The 22,791-nt window shown below is 45.3% G+C and overlaps 2 protein-coding genes across 2 annotated transcripts in view; one reads left to right on the top strand and one right to left on the bottom strand.

The window, feature by feature from the left end:
• The window catches only part of FBXO15 (F-box protein 15), a 47,219-nt gene extending 38,200 nt beyond the window's left edge, over positions 1-9,019 (top strand). Inside the window, exons 9-10 of the mRNA XM_031038366.2 lie at positions 3,030-3,154; positions 8,652-9,019. Of these exons, the coding sequence (XP_030894226.1) occupies positions 3,030-3,154; positions 8,652-8,918 (392 nt within the window). The 3' untranslated portion in view covers positions 8,919-9,019. The remainder of the gene's footprint in view (positions 1-3,029; positions 3,155-8,651) is intronic.
• The window catches only part of TIMM21 (translocase of inner mitochondrial membrane 21), a 68,373-nt gene that overhangs the window by 44,849 nt on the left and 733 nt on the right, over positions 1-22,791 (bottom strand). The window lies entirely within an intron of this gene.

The raw sequence follows: 22,791 nt of genomic DNA on the forward strand, positions 1-22,791 counted from the left end.
ATTCTTCATAAGTTATTAAAATGCCCGCTGGGTTTATGATTGTGATTGCATTAAATCTGTAGATCATTTGGGCAAACAGATGTGTTTATAATTATTGAGTCTTGTCGTCCATGCACGTGCTACATACGTACTTTCTACTTGGCAGTAGGCTTGGCTCTTAGAGGATGTAATACATATAAGGTGCTTAGCACATCTAGCCTGGGATATATAATAATCTACCCTGTAATGTTAATGTGTATTCTTCGTTTTGTTAATCTTCACAAAGCCGTATAAAGTACTTTCTATTTGTGTCCTTATTTTACTCAGCTTAGAACTTGACCATGGTTACACAGCTAGTAAATGGCTGGGCAGGGCTTGGAATGAGGCCTTCATGACTCTAAAAGGCAGGCTTGTAAGTGAATGTCACTTGAAGGCAAGGGCAGTGAGCCTTGAATTTAATTTCTCTGCATTTTGGGGATGGTCTTGTGGTTTGGTAGGTTAGAGTTGGAGTTTCTTTTTTTTTTTTTTTTTTAAAGATTTTATTTATTTATTTCAGAGAGAGAGAGAATGAGAGACAGAGACCATGAGAGGGAGGAGGGTCAGAGGGAGAAGCAGACTCCCTGCCGAGCAGGTAGCCCGATGCGGGACTCAGTCCCGGGACTCCAGGATCATGACCTGAGCCGAAGGCAGTCGCTTAACCAACTGAGCCACCCAGGTGCCCAGAGTTGGAGTTTCTAACAACAGAATTTATTCTGATGGGTTTAAGCAACACAGGAATTCACTAAGGGTATGTTAGCTCAAGTGAGGGAACCAGGCCACTTATGACCTAGTTATACGAAGGTTGGGGAGGGGAGAGGAGTAAGCATGAGATGCATAGACACAGGAATTGCCACAAATTTGGGGGAACCATAAGTGATTCCCCAGCAAATATTGTCTGCTAATTTATAGATTTTTCTCTATTGGCAGTAATACAAAAGCAAAACTTTATGAAAATTTAAATCTATATTATAAATTCTCAGTATTTAAGCAAATAGGTGATTATGTTTCCCCTTTTTGTATATGTTTTAATCTATTATAAGATCCATCTTATAATAGACACATAATGTTTGAATCATGTCTCTGTCACTTACCAGTGGTATGACCTTGGGTGACGTACAGTTAATCTCTTTGTGTGCCCTTCTCTCACCTGTGAATTCAGAAAACTGTAATACCTAATTAATAGTAGGATTTTAAGATATTTTAAAGTAGTCTTTTAAGCTACTCTACATAAAGTGCCTAACACAATGGCTGGTGTACAGTAAATACTCAAAAATATTGCCTATTTTATATATGCACGTTTTCACACATACATTCAGTGTGCAGATTGTTTAAATGTTGGGTGAGCTTAACCTTTGTCTCTGATAGATACAAGCACTTACAGAGCATGCCGAGAGAGCTCTGACCTTTCAAGATACTGCAAATGTTAAAGTTGTTCTAAAGCGGGAGAATATTTGGTAATAAAATAACAACAGTCCTTGCTTCCACAGAGATTTCATGTTTATTAGCTTAGACAATTGCCATTGAGATGTTATTGGCTGTTGTACTTTGGGGTCCATTTTCTGCAGTGTCCTGAGGACAAGCCACATGGAAAATGAACTCGTGGCTTTCTGTACGGCATCGTCTGGCTGCCAGTGCACATGCCAGCCGGTCGGAGGTCTCTCTCGATTTTGCACATGGCTGTGCAGTAATATAGAGCAGAGCAGAACCACATCTGGTCCATTCAGAATGTCATTACCACGTCTCCTCTGAGGCTTCCCTTCTCACAGATTTCCTCCCTGCTTCCGTCGAGCCCTGCCGAGGTGACAGTGGAGCTCTTGCCGGGAAGGGTCAGTGTCATTTGGCATTCACTCCCGCACCGGGGGAGAGGAGGAGAGGAGCTGCATGGTCCTTGGTAATTACTCAGCAGCGAGGGGACCACGTCGTGGGCTGCCTCTGTCCTTGGTACAGATGGGCTCCCAGCACCCTCCTGCAGGGCTGGAAAGCTCTGCTCCTAGGGGTCTCTCCCTTAGAGCCATTACCGTGTCACAGAAGAGGCTGCTGGCAAAGCGGCACTAAGGCTCAGCTTACGTGACAGCACCTGCTGAATTTCTAGGGTAGGGCTTTTGGCTCCTAAGGCAGCCTAGCTTTGGCTTTATTTCTCTCCTGAAATAACCCACCTAAGGCCAAAGAACATTTGTTCTTCCCCATTCTTCTGTCTGCTTTGCCCTGTGACTCACATCTTACCTTTGTCGAGGTGTCTCTCTCTGAAGAAAGCTTGCGTACAAGTCAAGGAGCTGTTATGTTGTCCCGTGTGCTGGTCACTTTTTAGGGCACGTAAAAGGAGGGTGCAGAGCTCATGGTCGCGGGAAGCTCAGCAGTCCTGGGGGCTGTCCGAGCATCAGGGCCTTGGGTAGTGGAACTCGCGCACCTGGATTGTGTTGGGCCCTTGCTAGTGGCCAGGTAGCTCTTCGTCAGTGTTTAACTAGGCAGAGGAGGGGCAAGGCCTCTGGTCTCAAGCTGTTGGTAGCAAGTGCAAGGATTTTTACTTACCAATAAGCACATGAAAGATGTTTATTCCTTTATGTGCGTGGGGCTTCTCATCTCTTCCATACTTCCCTGCTCTCAAGTTCCGCAGTCCTCTGGACATTGCCCTCCTTGCTCCCTCACATCTCATGTCTGGACCACTCTGGCATCTGCTTTCTGGAAAGCTCCACAGTTCTTGTGTACTGTTTGTACTGCTGTTAGCTTAATCAAATCAGAAGAACCTCAGCCTCCTTAGCAACCTCTCATCGGTGACAGGTGAGATCCAGGTTCACCCCAGTCAGCTCCCCCCACCCCCTTTGAGATCGTGTTTCCAGAGTGTGCACTTGTGTCTCTGTCTCTGGAGTGTGGGTATGCCACCGGCCTCAAGCCAGATGCCTGCATCCAGGACGTGGCTAGATGAGGCATTCTTTATGAAACAGCAAGCCTAAAGAGTCTTGACTTGTCCTGCATGGATATGTCATAATTTAAAAAATCTTAAATCTTTTCAGGATCCATTGAAAATGGATATGTGAAGCTTGTTGTTATAAGTTTCAAAAATAACACAGAACACCTACCTCTTATTGGAAAAGTTGGCCTCTCTTGGAGAACTGATGTTTTCGATGGCTGTATAAAGGTAATTTGTTGTTTTATTTTCTTAGTGTTACCTGGTTTCTGTATAATAAAAAAAAAGTCTGTCTATGTATATCTTTGATACTGCTTTTAAAGTCCTAGTTTTAGTGTTCTCATGTCTGAAGATATGTGCACATTTTCTTAGCTTGTACCTTCTGTTTCTTGTTGAGTGTGGGGGATCAGGAGTGGTGCGTAGTATGCAGCAATGTTTTTGTACCCCTGCCCTCCCTTGAAGCCCCTCTGTCTGTCTGTCTGTCTTATGGAGAAAAAGGGGAGCTCTAGGTTGGACCAGGCAAGTAGCATTGACTCAACATCTTACTTGCTCTTACATCAAGTTACAAGTCAGGATACAGATATTTCCTTGAATACCCTCCCTTGAACAGTTACATCAATTTATGCTTCGTCAAAAATTAGCCACATGGATGGGAGAATTTATTTAGTGGTTGGGAGTCGGCAGTGAAGGGGGAAAGAAGAGGAGGCTGAGGAGGATGAGACCCTTTGAGACGTAGTTTTGTTTCTTCTGTGATCTTGTGCCCATGGCTGCCCCTGGTTCTCATTATTCTCCACCTTTGTTTTGTGGGATGAATAGCATTTACGTATTCCTGGTGAGCCACTGGGATCTGTCATCAGTAACACGCCTCTATTCTGCCATACAAGTGTGGACACTTTGTTAGAACAATTACTGATGATGACAACAGCAGTGTTATCATTGAGTGTTAAAAACAGTTAATTATCATTAAGTATTATCTCTTGAGCCACTTGCTATTTGATACAATGAGCTGCTTTCTTAGCCCTTATTTATTTGAAAACAAATATTTAAACTTTGGTATAGATTATTTTTATCATATATAAAGGAATATTGCTTCATGTCTTTAAGAACACAGATCTGGTTTTTTTTAATGGGTTTTATAAAAATATGTACTAAAATAAAATATAGTCAGAGTAGACCTTGTGGTCCAAGAAAGGCAGAATACAGATACTGAAGACTTAACGTGTCTGTGTGATTATAAAACTGATGTAATTTGTTCTGTGTTTTCTGGTATTTGGAGCAGGATGAGAGCAGAGGGAGGGATGTGGAGTAATTCTACAGAGAAACAGAGCTCTATCCTGGCTCTCGTCACACACACAGTCTCTGGTGGGGCTTTAGGTAGGGCAGACTAAGCTGTGGAACAGACCACCCTAAATAGCATTTAGCTGCAAATGCGGGGATAGATTTTTTTACAGCAACCAGAAGCTGAAGGTGTAGCTTCAAAATGAGCTCCAGGCCGTGATTCTGTAGGTCGCTAGACCGACGTGACTCAGGAATGCATGTTTCCAGCAAAATGGCTCGATCTGAAAACGGGGTTTTGGGTCCTTGCAGTCAGGCATGGACTGCGTGTCCCTGCACACTTTCCCCTGCAGTTCCTTCTCCCAGCTGGGCTCGGGGGGGAGCTGGAGTGGGGCTCCACGGCTGTACCCTCTCCCGGGGGCCTGCTGCAGTTGGGCAAGGTCCATTTGTATTTTCCTGTTGGTAGTTTTGGGGTTTGATATTAGGACTGAGATAGCCTCCGAGTTCCTAAAGAAGAAAAGTCGAGTAAGTGATGTCCTGTCCCTTGTGTTCGCCACGCAGGTCAGGCATTTCCCTCAGGCATCTGAGCAGCGTAACTGTAGTGAAACTATAAAACATGTTTTGAGAAATTGCTCTCAAGGAGTTAAAAACATTTTATTAACAAGGGTAAACTGTAAAAAAGTTTCTTAAATACATGTAACTATGAAAAACCAAAAAACAAAGCAGCATGCTTGTGGCGGAGATTGTGAAACAGCCTTCTGGACTGTCGCTCAGCACGCCGTTGGAGCGTAGGTCAGTGAGAAAGTGTCACCCAAGCTGGCGACTCTGGGCTCGGGACGGATATCGATGATCATGATAATGACGGACGGCGGAGCCGCCTGTCCCACTGTGTTGTTGGAGTGGTGTGTGGTCACGGGTGGGCTCTCTGGGGTCCTCCTGGTTACTCTTCACAGGGGGGTCTTCTCTGCCAGAGGAGCACGGGAGTGCGAGGGTGGCCCCGTCGGTCGTTCAAACCAGACGTAACTCTTTCCTGGGTGCCTGGAGCCCAACGTCAGCAACTCGTCATTTTATACGGGGGATTGCTCAGCCGTAAACACTTAAAAACATCACGTTAAAAGCTGATGAGGTTTTCTTTTTCTTTTTGAAGTCAGATGGTGGTCTCAAATACATTGAGAGCCGCCTGCCCCGGGTGCTGTTAGTGCTGAGCCCACACAGGCCCGCTGCTCTCCGACCACTCGCCAGTTTGTCTTACAAAGGCCGTTTGAATGGCCAGGGTGGTCGCTGCTGCAGGCTTTGGTGGAATTCAGTGCCAGTCAAAACCGCTCTCCTGCCCTGCCTTCTTTCTGTTCCTATCAGAAGTGCTGATGGATGGAGTTTCCTATGGTAAGCCTTTTCTTATATCCGTTCCTTGTACTTTCTCCTTTCATGCCTTGGCATTTTTTGTGTTATTTTAATGTAACTTACTTCTAGATCTATATGGAGCTCGGCATCCGTTGTAATTCAAGCTAGATATTTTAGTGTAAGTGTGGTTGTGCTTTATGTAGGAATAGTGAAGCCTGCCGATGGGCATGTCCCACCCCAGCCCCCAAGAAAGATGCCCTGGTGGGTTTGCTGGCAGTGCTGGGTGATTAAAGGAGTCGGCACCTTGGGAGGAACCCGACACCCCACGTGCATGAAGGAGGAGGTGGCCTCTGTGCTCTGTGAAGCAGCGTTTGGGTATTCACTGAGCCTGGAAAGGGGTGGAAGAGCCCAGCAGCGGGTGTCTACCCATCTTGAGCTTCCCCAGTGTGACCGGGCCCCGCACCCAGTGAGGAATGCACCAGAGGAGGGAGGGAGTAGCAGGAGGTGGGTGGAAAGGCAGGCTGGGGGGGCGCTCACAAAGGGCCTCACAACCCAGGATAAAGAATTTGGAGTTGAGGCTGTTAAAGGGTTTTTGTGCCACTGTGTGCTGGGTGTTCCATAGGATATGTAGGAATTGGAGGATGCTAGGCTTTTAGAACCAGGAGAGCTTTGGGAGATAGCTCACAACTCTGTCGGCAGCTGAGGGGCCGAAAGCAGACAGGAAGCCATTTCCTGAAAGGCTCAGGGCTCATGAGCAGCATCCTTATCAAAGAGTTCTTACACCTCTCGACCGTTCCTCCTGGATTTCCTTCTCCATCTTCCTCTGAAATGTTGGGGCAGCCCAGGGTGTCACCTTCTTCTCATGGCCTCCTCCTTGCTCATGGTTCTAGCCACTGTGTCTGTGCTGCCGGATTTTGATGAGGTTTTAAGTAACAAAACCGAGAGACTGCTAAACCAGTAGTTAAGATAATGAAGGGCGATGGGGTAAAGAAAGTCTTGGGTCCGCATGACCACCTGACCAGGTGTATTATCTTGGGCGTTGACATGGCCACGGAGCTTCCTTCATCAAATGGCCATGATGATAGCTGTTTATTCCAGAAGGGCTCTGGCTGCCTGAGCACAGACAGAGACACATTCTAGCTCTCAGGGTTCGCTTTGGTTCCCCCTGTTCTCAGCCCCAGTGAGCCCTTCTCCATGGTCTGTGAACTGTGGTCCCTGTTCTGCCAGAAGCAGAGGGTGTGATGGGTAGATGTGTGCTGTTCCAGGATGTGGAGGGTCTAGTGTTGGGCTCCTCAGACTGTCTCGCTGGGTGGCCCCCACCTCATGTGGGCAGGGGCTTTTGGCTCTGGTCTGTGCTCTCTGCCGTCGGGGGCCAGGGATGGTTCATGTTGGCTCGTTCTTCACTCAGGTCTCCTCCAGAGGTGGGAACCACTTCTCATCCCTTACTTACTAGACCATCTCTCTCTCTCTTTTTTTTTTTTTTAACTTTTGGAATGTTTGTGTTCCTTTAATTTCTCTCTGAGAAACACTTTTTTGAGTCAGGACTCTTTGGCCTGATCATACTCAGGTCCAAATGGTCAGTGCTATTGGCCACATTTAATCATGTATAGATCTCTGAAAGCAGTGTTTATGCTGACATCTATAATATCTTTATATATCTGTCTAGGTATCTGTAATACCTGTGTCTCTATAATTAGGTTGATATCATTGTTCATTTTATGCAGATATCTAAGAGTAAGCGTTTAAATTCCAATTAATAAAATACTAACACAGGGCATAAGTCATGGCAAATAATGAGCCATTTCTTAAAAAGGGAAGTGTTAGAAAATTTTAGCCTTCATACTACTTCGTAGTTTCTTGAGAAAAAAAATTCTTGAGAATTAAATAAAATAGTATATGTAAACTGCTTGGATTAGTGTTTAGTAAACAGAACATGTTAAAAAATATAGCTAATGTTACACACTCGTGTTCATTTCATAGCAGCGTTTTTTCACAAGAGTCAAAAGGTGGAAGAAACCCGGTGTCCACCAGCCACTGAACGGATAAACACAAGGTGGTATACACATACTGTGGACTATTGTCCCACCCTACAAAGGAAGGAGATTCTGGCACACGCTACAACATGGATGAACCTAGAGGGCATTATGTTAAGTGAAATAAGCCGGACACAAAAGGTCAAATACTGTAAGATTCCACTTTACGAAGTCCCGAGAGTGGTCAGTTCACAGAGGCATTGAGTAGAATGGTGGTTCCCAGGGGCTGCAGGGAGGGAGGGCTGGGAAGTTAATGGGTCCAGAGTTTGGGGCTTGAGAGATGAAAAGGGTTCTGGAGGTCGACCATACTGAAGGCCGCACAGCAGTGTCACTTAATGCCACTAAGCTGTACGCTTAAAACCGGTTGCAGTGGTAAAGTTCTGTTGCGTGTGTTTTACCACAGCTAAAAAATCAATGTAAAACTATAGCTCATTAATAATAATCATTATCAGCATCTCCCACGACTGGCATTGTAGATGCCGCGTGTCTGAAAGGGACACGTTTCTTCTCCCCAGACCCTGCCCTTCTGCAGCAGTGGGGAGAGAGTAGGAGGTTAGCGCCCCCTTCTCACCTACCCTCACCTCCCGATACCAGATACTGCTCAGTGTGTCTTAAAAATACTTCTTCCATCTCTTTCCCGTGAGTTACTACCTCCGACAGCTGGGGGCTCACTTTACTGTCTCCTTGCAGGCGTGTAATGATCACCAACATCCCTGTGCTGTTCTCGCTGCCCCCACCCCGGTTCCATTGCTCTTTTGTTTATCGGAGATGCATTTACTCGCACTGGTTGCTGCTGCGGTGGTGGAGGTGATGTGGGCAGCCGCCCTGCCTCCCTGTCCGTCGCCCCACAGCGCCCCTGGTTCCTAGTCCCTCCGACGCTTCTTGCTCTCTCACCGTCTTGGTGTGGCCCTGCCTTCTTCTGTAACTCTGTTCTCTTCTATCTCCTCCCTCCCCTTTCACTTCATCCTTCACAACAAGGCTTCATTTACACATTTACACAGGTATTAGTTAGCCCTGGAAATCAGGTCCAGTTGGCCATTTTGCCCTTACACCCATGAGTATTTGTGTTTATTTTGTAGAGTTGTTCTATAATGGACGTAACCCTTTTGGATGAATATGGGAAACCCTTTTGGTGTTTCAGTTCCCCTGTTTGCATGAGATCTTCCGGGCCCTCTGATGGGCCTAACTTCTTGGGACACACTTACTATGTTGACTATGTGGACTCGGAAGGAAAAGTGCACATGGAGCTGGTGTGGATCAAAGAGACGGAAGAATACTTCATCGTCAGCCTGGTCCTTTACCTGAGGATAGCAAAAATAAACCACTGGTTTGGGACAACATACTAAGTATTGGCAGGAGGTGGCAAATTATTGTTGCTGTTTGTTTATTTTGGACTCACCGGTTGTGTTCTTGGTGTTGGAAGTTGAAATAAAGCAGTCGTCTCTTTGATGTCTTCTTCTTTCACATTAGAAATTATGATTTATGGGTCATTTTAAAGCTAATGTTTAGAGAATTAAGTTAAATTTTAAAAACGTGAAAATAGCATGTCCCAATGAAAATTCATATAAAATAAGGAAAAAGCTATTTCCTTCTCTTTTGCCCTTATAATTTAAAAGACAAGGAATTCTGCTTAAGCATGTGATCACTGTGTGTGTGATCACTGTGATCAATGTGCGTGTATGTGTCTGCATGTGATCACTGTGCACATGTGTGTGTACATGTGTGTGTATGTGTGTGTGTATGTACGTGATCATTGTGTGCACGTGTGTGTGTGCACATGCTGTGTGTGTGTGTGGTAGAGATTAAGGTTTTTTTCTTTACTGGCTAGAACCCAAAATGAAAAAGTGTATTTAAATATGAACTTCATGGTATCCATTAAAATGAGAAAGTGCTGTATTCATGGCATTCAGCAGCCACGTTAGTATTTAATGAAACTAAATTTGGCAAGTGCCTACCTCACAAGGTAAGATGTATCTGAAATCATTGGAAGAAACTGTCATTGCTTAAAAGAGCAAAGTGTGATACAAATGCAGTGAAGACCCCCAGCTGGACATTAGTGGAGACCCAGACGGATGAGTTAGTGGTGAGCACATCCTCTGCAAAAGTGTTTTTTTTAAGATTTTATTTATTTATTTATTTGGCAGAGAGAGACAGAGCGAGAGAGGGAACACAAGCAGGGGGAGTGGGAGAGGGAGAAGCAGGCCTCCGGCAGAGCAGAGAGCCCGATGCGGGGCTCGATCCCAGGACCCTGAGATCATGACCTGAGCCGAAGGCAGGCGCTCAACGACTGAGCCACCCAGGCGCCCCTCTGCAAAAGTGTTTTAAGAGAATTGACAGATACTTGGGCTTCAAACAGGGGTAACGTGTATCTAAGTATATGTGTTTTTTTTTTTTTTTTTTTAGGGATTTTGTTCTAAATTCATTTTAGATTGTATAGATTATTTTTTGATCATGTGTTTATCTCCTACTTAAGGTTACTCTCAGAAGTGATGTCTTTTTTTTTAAGATTTAATTAATTAATTAATTAATTAATAGAGACACAGCGAGAGAGAGCACAAGCAGGGGGAGTGGGAGAGGGAGAAGGCTTCCCGTGGAGCAGGGAGCCCAATGCGGGGCTCGATCCCAGGACCCCAGGACCATGACCTGAGCCGAATGCAGACACTTAACAACTGAGCCACCCAGGCGCCCTCAGAAGTGATTTCTGAAATGCCGTGTTGCTCCTACTGGGAGGCGCATCCCCTCCTCTCTATTTTTGTTTCTCATCCTGAGCTATCTGATCAGCTGTCTCTCTTGAGGGATGTTTGTGTGTGTGTGTGTGTGTGTGTGTGTGTGTGTGTGTGCGCTGCTTGAAGACAGCAATAAAAGATCTGGGACAGATATTAAGTTCTTAGCCAAAGAAAGTGACAGTACAAAGGACTCCTGCCCCGATGCTGTCCTTGCTGTCCCTGCTGTCCTGATCTCTGGGGCCTCGGGTGGGAGCCCTGGGAAGGGAGAAATCTTAAATCTGGGTCAGAGCGGAGAGCAGGGGATCATGTTATTTCGCGGTACCACCAGAGAGGTGCAGAGCACCTGCCCCATCTGGGTGAGCGTGGGGGGATGGAGAGGCAGTGGCTTGAGCCATGAAGACGTCAGGAGAGGCAAGTGGTAGAAGCCAAGTGTCACCTGCAGGTCAGAATTGGAAAATGACCCTGAGACTGTGGTGATGCCTGGAACTCATTGAGTTAAACTGTGGAGGGTGTAGATGTTATGGAAATGTCGGAAGACAGGCAGAGGCAGAGACCAAGCACGGTTTTCTTTAGCCCCAGGGGAACACTATCTGGATGGGGGGGGAAACTGAGGCTGGGGCGTCTTGTTAGAACTCTTGTCCATACTGAATTGAGTGTGTGTGTAATGTCTGCCTGTCAGACTGCTAGTCCCGTGAGCAGGACTCTGCTGTGTTGTTTACTACTCTATCTCCAGCATCTAACAGGATGCCAGTCTCATAATACTCATGATTTGTTGAATCAACAGAAATTATTATAGGGAATATACCAGCAGCTATGGGAGCATGAAGGAGGCAGGCACATATTCTGACTTGACGAGCCTGGGAGCCCTTCACATCTGAGTTTGCTCCGGGCAGTGCCGGGGGGAAGGGTGAGCGCGGGCGAGGAAGGGCACTCACGGCGTCCTGGCGTCTGTGAGCGTCTTATCAGAGCACGGTGTGCACACCACATGTCACCAAATGGTGCCAGAAGACCCAGGCCTACCCCCACCCGTCCTCTCGTGGGTCTAAGATAACGTTCAGCTGTTTAAAGCTGTTTCTTCTCAGGTTTGCCCCCATATTTCTAAATAATATTCTTCTGTGGCTGTTTCTGGATTTGTCAGTTTCGGACATCTATTCACTTAAGGTAGATAAAATAGTAGCTTTTCTATTCCAGCCATCTCCTGTCTTGCATCATATCAAATATAGCAATTTTATATAAGTTGTTATGGTTTGTTAATTATGACTGTGGTATCGTTCCCTGGAGTCACAGAGAGTAATAGGGCACTTCTCTCTTTTACAACTTTTTATTTTTCTTGGGTGCATAATTGTCTCCCTTTTTTCTTGCATGGCTTTGGTGAAACTTAAATTTTCCAAGAAGTTCAGTCTTTCATATGTTGGTCAATTTTTTCAGTATTTTTTTCTAAATCAATCATATCAAATAATCTACAAATTCTATTTTTTCTCCAGGCTATTTCATTTCCAGAGTTCTGCCTCTGTTTGCTTTAAACTTCTTTTTAGTCCTGCTGGACAGCTGTCATCCTGGGAAGTTCCTGTGGGAATCTTATTTTATGGAGTCTTGTCTTCCTCTTTCTTGATTTATATCCTTTTGTGTGTGTGTGTGTGGTGCACATTCTCCTGCCGCTTTCTAAGAAAAGTGACATGGGAGACACATTTTGGATCCATGAGTTCCTGAAAACGTCTGATGGATAGTTTAATTGGGTAGACACTGCAGGATGACAGATGTTTTCTCCTAGAACGTGAAGACAGTTTTAACACGTGCGCATATCCTAGCATTGCTGTCGATGGAGCTCATGCCATTTTGACTGTTCTTCCTTTGTATGTGAGCTGTTCTCTTTCTCTTCTCTCACTTGGTATTTCAAAATTTCAAGACATTGTGCCTTGGAGTACATCTTTTTCATTCATTATGGGTCATTTAAAGAATTTTTTACTTGAATTCTGGATTAAAAAAAAGTATTTTCTCTTTTTCTGTAGCTTTTATTAATCAACTATCATGCTTTTGGGATTGGTTTTCTGATTATTTCTATCTTAGTCTTTTGTTCTTCTGGAATATTGTCTCAATTTTGTTTTTCAATCTTTCTGTTGACTTTTTTTTTAATTTTGATGATTTGCTCAGGTTTTTACTTTATAAGAATTATTTTTCTAGTTATTAAACATTCTGTACCTGTCTCATAAATGCAATATTTTCCTAAACACAGGGGTTGGCAGACCTTGTTCTGTGAGGGGCCCGAGTGTAGTTTAGCCTTTGTGGGGGACATGCAGTGCCTGTTACATCTCCTCAGCTGGGTCCCTGCAGCGTGAAGTCTACAGATGGTGCACAAGCGAACGGGCCTGCCTGTGTTCCAGAACCCTTTATTTACTAAAGCGGGCAGTGGGCTGAATTTGGCCCCAGGCTATAGTTTGCAAGTCGGGCACAAAAGCCTCTGAGGTTATTTTTAGTTTTCAAAAAACTTCATCCTCACCATTTGACAAAACCATAGTAGATTCTTATAGGCAAGAATCCTCAATGGATGCGAAAATTTGTGGGTGAAAATAGGAACAATATAGGGACATAGTCTCGGAGTGTGTTGCCACAAGGCACTTGCTGTTACAGAGGACAGAATAGTGTGTTCACAGTCGAGGGACCTGGGGAGACAGCTCGTTCTCCCAGTGCTCCCCTCTGGTTCTGCAGATGCCGCCCCCTCACCTTGGCACACCGGGATTGCATGCTGTGCCACGAGGAGACCCTTCTCACCCTGCCAGGGCCCCAACACATCATGCCTCGGTGCCCCCCACTCCTGCATGTGTGGCCTCCTCTCCCCACATGGGCCCAGAAACATCACAGTGGGGCCACCATTTTACAAGATTTCAAGAGTCTTTTGATGCTGGGACACAACATACCGATGCTCAGATAGATGAAAGGCAGCTCCATATGAGGGAGGCTGGGCCATGCGGAGAGTTGTGCCCGGGGACAGGGTGACAGCACACTGGAACTGGAGGGGGCATCTTATGAATGAAAAGCCCAGCCGTGATAGCTAGGTTTTGAAAGCTCCTTGTGGGTTGGCAGATTTGGATAATCCTCTGACAGGGGCTGTCCCTGGTTGTCTGGTGCCTACACCGGGGGCCGTTGGGGCAGGTGCAGAGTGGCACCAGAGAGGGGGAGCCCCTCTGGTAAGGGAGTTGGGTGGAGTGTGGACTTAGCCTCTTAGGAAGGGGACTGACCTGCCGCTAGCCTCAAGACTGTCTCGGGACAGCAGTAAGAAAAGCCCCAAACCAAACCAAAACCCACCATATTACAGCCACTTCTCTGCATGGATGTCCTCATCACCCTCCTTAGGCCCGTCCTCCCTCACCCGGCTGCTTCAAGTGAGGAGCGCTCCTCACCCTGCCTGGACTGTGTGGATCCCCCACCCCGCCCACTGCAGGTGCCCACCTTGTTGGACCCGGCTTCATGGCTGTAGGAATTAACAGTGGGGGAAGGGCAGACATTTCTCAAGGGTAAAGATATATATATTAAAATAATGCTCACACATTATGCCCAACCTAAATAATAAACCTTTTAGGGGGCTGACCATCTTAGTATTGTATGTAGTGACATTAAGTTGTCAGACACGTAAGATAAAAGCCTTTACTCATCATACTCCTTTGTCTGAGAGGAAGCCTTTTGATTGTAAAGCAAGGGGAATTATGCTGGATGTCTTAAATACAATGAGGATGAAGACGCAGAGTTAAATCAATTCAAGTTAAATCAAATCGAAGTAACAGGTGCAAACTCTTAATTATGCAGTTGGCAAAGGAAACAAGTGTGAGCTACACCCAGAAAAGCATACCTACCACCAGTGTAGAATAAAAGGGACATATTTTTATTTCAAGAGTACTCCAGATGCAAAATCTTGCCTGATTTAAAATCAGACCAAAGATCTGACCAGCCTTCACAAAGATGATTTTTATATGTGACCTGACTGTTGTCTCATTGTCATTAACCTCTGATAAGTCTGGTAGTAACTGCTGCAGAAAGAAAATGCTCACATGAGAAAGTCATTCTGCAAAATGTTTTTAATGCCTATAGTGTAAAGAATGTGCCTTTAAAGAAATGGATGTGGAGGTGCGGGTTCTACACACGACGGTACATTTCGTATGTGGAATATCACATCAACTTCAGCATAGGATGTCTTTTGTAGTCTCCTGTGGCTTCATGGAATAACATCTGGATTTTCCTTGAGCTTCCACTAAACAAGACATGGGCTGCAGAAGCCCCTGGGGCTGAAAGCTACCTGCACTGAGCACAGCTCAGTAGGATTAGCACAGGGAAAGAAAGGGGGAGCAGCTGAAGGTGCCTCTCCCGTGATCAAGGCTGCGAGGTCCGCCAGGCTGCAGACAAGGTCGGGGAGGAAAGGGCTGGTCTGGGCTCAGCTAGAAAGAGCGACGGGCCCTGCCTTCAGCAGAACAGGAGAGACAAGGGGACTCAGGCAGGGACTCAGGCTCATACACCCATCATTTCAGGTGTACATAAAATTATGTTTTTTCCTGAAAATGATGCACAGGGATGAGCATGTGCTCTGTGAAATGCGAAACAGTTGGATTTACCCGCGGAATGGCAGATTTTAGAGTCTTACTGAACTGGTTCAGCCTCAGCCTGGACAGCTGGCCTTAGTTAACCCTCTCATCTACCTTCTGGCCTCTTGGGGGTTATAAACCGAACTCTGGGAATTGCCCTGAAGGCAAATGTTTGTTAACTGGTTGACATATAGTCAAATGATTGAGTCACAGTGAAATGGGTATAAAAAGTACATTATTTTTATGTGTCTAATTCAGAGAAGTACCCATACACTTGAGATGAAACACCTGTGATCTCTTACTGGCTTGCTGTTGGCTGGGGAGAAAGTAAGAAATTCACCATGAAATAATGACTTTCATTTTTAAAACTTGAGAGCTTATTGTGTGCGAGGCACTGTGTAACAAGCTTTACCTGTGTCTTTAAAATCCTTAAAAACCCGGGGCACCTGGGTGGCTCATCGGTTAAGCATCTGACTCTTAATCTCAGCTCAGGTCTTAATCTCAGGGTCATGAGTTTGAGTCCCACATTGAGTTCCATGCTGGGCATGGAGGCTACTTAAAAAAAAAAAAAATCCTTAGAACCCCTGCGGGGTAGGTAGTGTGCTAACAACACTGTGTGACAAGGAGCTGAGGTTCAGAGGGGTTCTATGCTCAGAGGTGCACATCTGGTAACAGAGCTAGGATTCACGTGTCTGAAGGCCGTGCCTGTTACTCTGTCCTGCTGCATATTCTGTGGTACTTACTTTGGGAAAAGCAAAATAAGGCTCCTAGGAGACAATAAGGCGTCCTACAACTCAATAGCAAAAATAACTTGATTTTGAAAATGGGCAAAAGACTTGATAGGCATATGGCCAACAGGTATGTGGAAAGGTGGTCAGTATCACCAATCCCTAGGGAAATGCAGGTCAAAGCCACAGTGAGGGATCACCTCACACCTGGAAGGATGGCTGAAATAAAAAACCAGAATGTGGCAAGTGTTGGTACAATTGCAGAGAAACCGGAACCCTTGTGCACTATTGGCAGGAATATAAAATGGTGCAGCCACTGGGGAAAACGTGATGGAGGGTCCTCAAAAAACTAAAAATGAAACTACCATATGATTCAGAGCTATCATAATCCCACGTCTGGGCATATATGCAAAGGCATTGAAATCAAGATCTCCAAGAGGTTTCTGCACCCCCGTGTTCATTACAACAGCCGAGATATGGATGCAATCTATCCGTAGACAGATGAATGGATAGAGAAAATGTGGTGTATACATAAAGTGGAATATTTTTCAGCCTTGTTAAAACAGAAGGTAATCCTGCTATACGTGGATGAATGTTGGAGACATTATGTTACGTGAAGTAAGCCAGTTCTAAAAGGACAAATACTGATGATTCCACTTACATGAAGTGTCTAAAATAGTCAAGCTCAGAGAAGAAGAGAACAGAGCAGCCCCCGGGGGCTGGGGGAGAGGGCAGTGGGGCAGATGTTCATTGGGCATAAAATTCTAGTTATACAAGATGAATAAACTCAAGGGATCTGTACAACACGGTGTCTACATTTTACAATATTGTATACTTAAACATTTGTTAAGAGGGTAGATCTCATGTTGTGTTCTCACCACAATTAAAAAAAAAAAGACAACATGGCTAGTATTTCCATGTGGTAGCATCTCTGATGGGCACTCAATTCAGGCACCATTTTTTTTTAAAGACTTATTTTTATTTATTTTAGAGAGTGCATGTGAGCAGGGTTAGGGTCAGAGGGGGAGAGAGAGAGAGAAAATCCTCAAGCAGACTCCCCACTAAGCCCAGAGCCTGATGCGGGGCGTGACCCCAAGACCTTGAGATCATGATCTGAGCCGAAATCTAGAGTTGTCCACTTAACCAACTGAGCCACCCAGGTGCCCCAGGCACCGTTCTTTTATTCTTTTAGAAACAGGACCTTCTCTTGTTAGGAAACATAGGCCCTCTCTTGATAACTTTTTTTTTTTAAGATTTTTTTATTTATTTTAGAGAGCATGAGCGGGAGGGGCAGAGGGAGAGGGAGAGAGAATCTCAAGCAGACTCCATGCTGAGCATGAAGCCTGACATGGGGCTCGATCTCATGACCCTGAGATCACGACCTGATCCAAAATCAAGAGTCTGACACTTAACCGACTGAGCCACCCAGCCCTCCACCCCTGTTTTAATAACTCTTGCTGAGTATTCCTGTCCATGTTGTACCAACACCTGTGACTAAATGGCAAAAAAAAAAAAAAATGTGACCTCTGGGCCAACATTCCCCTGACTGGTGGTGCACAGTATGTCTGATCCCACGTGGCCCCACCTCTGTTGTTTTTAAAGGGAAGCTGAGGCAGGTCCTAAAACATCAGCTGAGCTGGTGGACTGATCTCTGATACATCTGTTTAAGGGATTTTAGTCCGTCACGGATGGTCATACCTATGAAAAACAAAAGTCTTATTATATAGTGTATGCATGAATAAAGCAGGATGTTTGGACTCTACCATTTCAGCTGCAGTGATGTTTTGGTTGCATACATTCTTAGGAAAAGTTAGCCTTGGTGCAAACAGTGAGCCCAAAAGAAGACTGATGGTTGCCAAAACTTCACATAAGAACAGCAGACCTGGAAGAAGTAATGAGCACTTAAGAAAATGCTTAGTGGCAAAAATGTTAATTTGTAAAATTTGATAGGGACCAAAAAAAAAAATGAGTCACATTTCTGTTGCGAACTGTACATGGAAAGGGTTTGGCGCTATGAAGAGGGAACAGTGTGCACAGTTCGCTTATGTGGTCTAGAGAGCCCATCAAAGGGTTGTGTTGGTTTAATGGCCTTTATCATTGGTATAATTCTGAGGAAAATGTTTTTATTGATAAATAGAGAGTAAACAGCCTCAGGGTCAAAACACTGGGGTTAAAAACATTGTGTATTGATTTAAAATGTCAAGCATTTCTTAGCTGCAGTGTGCTTTAAGCTCAGCAAAAATTATATATATTTTTTTGTAACAGGGACTAGATGGAAAAATGGACAAATACATGCAATTTGATTTGTTGAAGTCATGGAATTATGACTACATTTTATGTGTAATTCTATTAATGTTGCTGTAATGTAATAAAATATTTAAAAATCTGAAATTTAGTTTGTGGCTGCATGAAGTCTGTTAAATTCTGATGTAACTAGACTCTGGAGCCTGCAATAGAAATTATTTGATCTTTTATTCACATCCGGCCGACACCCCAGTAGTCCCTTTGCCCCTGGTTCTCGTGCTTTTCCAATACATACTGATTTCTTGCCTTTGATTAGGGCACAAGAAATTGTAGTTGTCATGGAATGAGATACTAAGTGGTATCTCTTACGGATTTATAAACCCTGGCCACCCATTTTCCCAGAACACGATACTTTCTTTCTGTAATAAGATTCTGTTGGCCACTGTTCCACAACTAAATTGCTAATTTGCCCTATTATTCTTTCTGCTCAAGTGGAATGAGTGGTCATGCAAGAGAAATCTGTTTCCAGAGTGGCCCTCTGAAATGGCTAAGCTGATGTTTCTATTTACTACGCGCTCTGTGTGCAGCCAAAATAGGCCCGCGTGATGCCCGACCATAAATTGTAGGCTCTTCTCTCCTTCACAAGGAGATAATTATGGTCCATTTATAAGTATTTTTTTTACAGAGATCCTCAAAGCTCTCCATAGGAAAAAGTCCCCAGATGGCAAAAACTTTGTTTCATCGGGAGGGGGGCGGGGTAGCGAAATGGAAAACCTTCCACACGGTAATAGGAAAAGGTTAAAAGTTTCATTCCGGAGGCAGAGAGCGTAATGTAATCTCAGGTGAGGAAATTGTTCCCTTGATATTCTGTATGGGCTTGAAACTTGAACGGAATACAGAGGATTGCCTTCAGTCCTTTAAGATGTGTTGGATTCTGTGAAAGCAGTGAGAGGATCGTGTAGCAGATGAATGTAAACTCCGTGTTTCAGACTTGAGTGTGAGCCCTGGGGTGTTTGGAGGTGTCAGTGTTCCTTGAGCTCCAGCGAATACGTCACATTTAAGTGGCAAGTACTTGCTCATACTTTATGGCAGTCATTCTAAACCACAGATAGGAAACCTTTTTTCCCCTCAGCAATGACCAGTGATCCAAACACGTGCACCCATTCAGTGCGGGGCCGGATCTGGGTCCTGTGGTCACCAAGATGACCAGATGCGTTCACTACCTGATAAAGCAGATTGCAGAGCTCGCCCAGGTCTGGCTCCGAGCCAGGAAAGGATGGGAGGTGAGAGCTGGCTGCTAGTGGAAAAGATGCCTAATTTTGTGTCTTTAGTAGCTGCTCAGTAACTATTTGTTGACCTCAATTACAAGTGTGGGCAGCAAAATCGATCTTATCTGACGTTGCCCTCTAGCTGTATGATCTCTGCGCTGAGATCTTACTCTAAAATGGCAGGTTTTCTGCCTCTGCTGGGACTTTGGTCCCCTGGGAATTGCAGTCTTAGATGGCTCCGTCTCATCTGGTAGTGGTCCTCGGAAAATCCCCATACAAGTGAGGTGTGTCTCTAGGGTCCGTGGCAGGTCGTCTTACCCGCCAGGCTGGAGCACTAACTTGGGCGCTGCCCTGAAGGGGTTTTGTAGAGGTGGCTAATGCCTACAGTCGTTTGACTCCGAGTAAAGGAGGTTGCCCTCCATTATCTCTGTGGGCCTTATCTATCACTTAAGATAGATAAGAAAAACTGAGGGTTCCCAGAAGAGAAGGAATTCGGCCTCAAGACTGCACATTCACGGACCCTGTCTGACTTCCCCGTCTGCAGGCCAGCCCTCACAGAGGAGTGAGCCATTTCTTAACATTAATCACAAATAGGCCTATCTCCTGTTGGTTCTGTTTCTCTGGGGGACCCTGACTGACACACTGTCCCCGCCACCCATGAGTGGGTCTTCTCCTTTCTCTATCGTCCCTCCTTCCTCTTCCTGCTCGATGCCTACCACATGTCTCCCATGCTTGTCACCCCCACTGCAGCCCCCACTAAGACATACAGCCTCCCAAGGGCCTATCCTGGGCTCTGGAGCTGCCCTTGTTCAGAATCACATTTCCCACTCAGGAGGGCCTCAGGAGGGTGTTGGGGGATTTGATTAAAGTGGGGGTTCACACAGTGTAGTTCATATCTGAATAAAACTCCGATTTTTGGGCCTAACCCCCAGAGTTTCTGATTCACAACACCTAGAGTGGGGCCATGAATCAGCATTTCTAATGGGCTCCCAGATGAGACCGAGGACCCCACTTGGAGAACCCCTGGCCAGTCTCCAGACAGCCACATGTAGCTGACCATGTCACTAGAGGGTCAGGAACCAAGGCAGAGGACAAGACAGGACTCTTTCTTCATTCAAGGATAGAGTGAGGAGGGTGGAGAGGGTGATGGTCAAGAAGATTGGGGGTGAGGGAGCAATGGGGCAGGCCGTCCTAAGAAGGCCTAAGAGAAGAGAACTAGAGGCTTGGAATAGATGATTTGCCCTCTGGGGCAGGGCCGGTGCATCTTTTTGTTCATTATTCTACCTCATCAGACTCAGTAAGTGCACTTTGAATAGACATATAAGGTCCCTCTCGAAAGTCAGGACCAGATGTCAGACTCCCATGTAATAATAGTCAGGGCAGGAAGGCTTTTCCTTCTCATATCTGCCCTGAATCCATCAGATGATATTTGTGCATTTCCCCTAAGAAACTGCTGCTAGCAGAAGGAACCTCAGAGGTATTCATTCACAAAATGCTCACTCACTAAGCTCCTAGCACATGGGAGACATCATTTTGTATATGCAGGGGATATTCCTATCCCTCCTTGTCTTCTAAACATGCACAGCCTAGCCAGGGGATCTCTTGGGATTTGTAATCTCAAAGGAGGGAGAGTCTGTGCTCTGGCTGAGCCAAGGAGTCTCCTGACCTGTTCACAGTCTGATGGAGCAGCACTGGCTGCCCTGGTGGGCCAACCCTGGTGGGGAATGTGCTGTCTCTTTGGGTGGGGGAGGCTGGAAGTAAACCCTGCCAGGTGCTTGATGCCAAGAGGTTAATGCTGTTCGCTCAGCCATCCCACAATGAATATACACTGTTCTTTGGGCAATTGAGAATCTGCATGCCATGTATAACCCAGACTGGAATTCTCCAAAGAAATAACTGAGTGATGGAAGTCAAAGCGTCTGGTGTAGACAGGCACAATGCAAAATGGCGGATGTCATCACTGGGTAAATTTGATGGGAGGTAGAGAGGTAGGTGTGGATTTAGTGGCTCGCAATGACAAACGCATAATGCAGCTCTTACTGCACACTCCCTCTCCCCTCTCTTTCCACCAGAAACATTAACAGCATTCATTTTCCGGGAAAATATTTCCTAAGAGTGCTGAATCATAAATCAAGGCCACCAGGAATTCAGCCTCAGGTAGATAGCTGCATTCCCACTGTCCCACTGGTGCAGTGTGGACGATGACAAATCACATGGTGATGAGAGGAGAAATTCCTTGTGGAGCTCGTGTACGCCCTTAGAAAGTCCAGTAGAGGACAGGGTCCGATTCTGAGAAACACAGAAGCCACGGCTGTGATAGAGTGAAGAGAACTGCTTTTCTTCAGGCTCCTTCTCAGTTATTAAATCCAGTACGACAAATATTTACTGAGTACATAGCAGGTACAAATTATTACCTGTCTCCACAACATTTACTTTACCACAGTCTGTAATAAAATTTGTCTATGATTCAACAGTAATTGCCCTGTTTTCAACCTTCAGTGTCTGTTTAACTTGAAGATATGCCTAGAATTTCAGAGCTCAAATTAAAGTTCCCGGACACCTGTCAGTGAGGAAATTGAAACTCCCTGTGAATTAACCCTGTGGGTTCATAACTCTGTTTTCCACTTGCTGTATTGGAATTTTAGAGAATTTGTTCCATATGAAAGGAAGTCAGTTGTGCCCATCCTGGGATCGGAAATCCAGTATATATAGCAACCAGCTGCAGATGGTATTGAATGCTGTGGCACAATTCTCTCCCTCCTCCTCAGCAGCTAAACTGTGAGCGCATCTAAAGGAAGACATTAACGTGTGGATGAGGAAGGCAGGATGCAGCTGAAAACGTTCAATTTTAGAAAGTTAAGAGCATTGAGATTGCACCGAGGCAGTGTTTACTGTAACCATCTGGGCATTGAAGGAGTGGATGCGTCCTGGTTCTCACTTTGTGGTTCACTTTCACGGTGACCTCTAGGATGTCATTTAGGAGGGAATCTTGCTGACCAAGATAGCATGCTAAATAAAGCCCTCAGGACATGTTGAACTGATGAAGCTTCATTCTTCATTAAAGTTTGCCAAAGAGATTACAGTAACCAACTGATGTCACCCTTCACATGGTAGGCAGTCAACAAATGTCCAACCCCTGTGAGTTAGTTCATCAAAGTGAGTGCAATTATGCGTGTCCTCCTGACTTGACTCAAATAATTGAGCCACTAATATCCACTAGAGAAATGGTGCTTTGTTTATGTGATCAGGCAAGTTATTTTTATTTTTTTATTTTTTAAAGATTTTATTTATTTATTTATTTGAGAGAGAGAGAGAGAGAGAAACAGCATGAGAGGGAGGGAGGTCAGAGGGAGAAGCAGGCTCCCCGCTGAGCCGGGAGCCCGATATGGGACTCGATCCCAGGACCCTGGGATCATGACCTGAGCCGAAGGCAGTCGCTTAACCAACTGAGCCACCCAGGCGCCCCAGGCAAGTTATTTTTAGAGGCAAATGAATGCTGGAAACTGTGCCCAAGTCTCTGCTCACACACATTTTGTGACTGTGTGTCCAGAGAAGTTAATAGCTTCAGTTTTGGGAATGTAGCTTTCGTGAAATTCCTCAGCCAGAGTCAGCCTCCGGGAGGTGTTTCACCTAAGAAACAATGGGATAAGCCCTCTTTTAGCAATCTGTGAACCTTACAAAT

Source organism: Leptonychotes weddellii, chromosome 13 (genome assembly GCF_054177405.1).
Source record: "Leptonychotes weddellii isolate Sample4059 chromosome 13, ASM5417740v2, whole genome shotgun sequence".
In the NCBI taxonomy this organism is placed as follows: domain Eukaryota; kingdom Metazoa; phylum Chordata; class Mammalia; order Carnivora; family Phocidae; genus Leptonychotes; species Leptonychotes weddellii.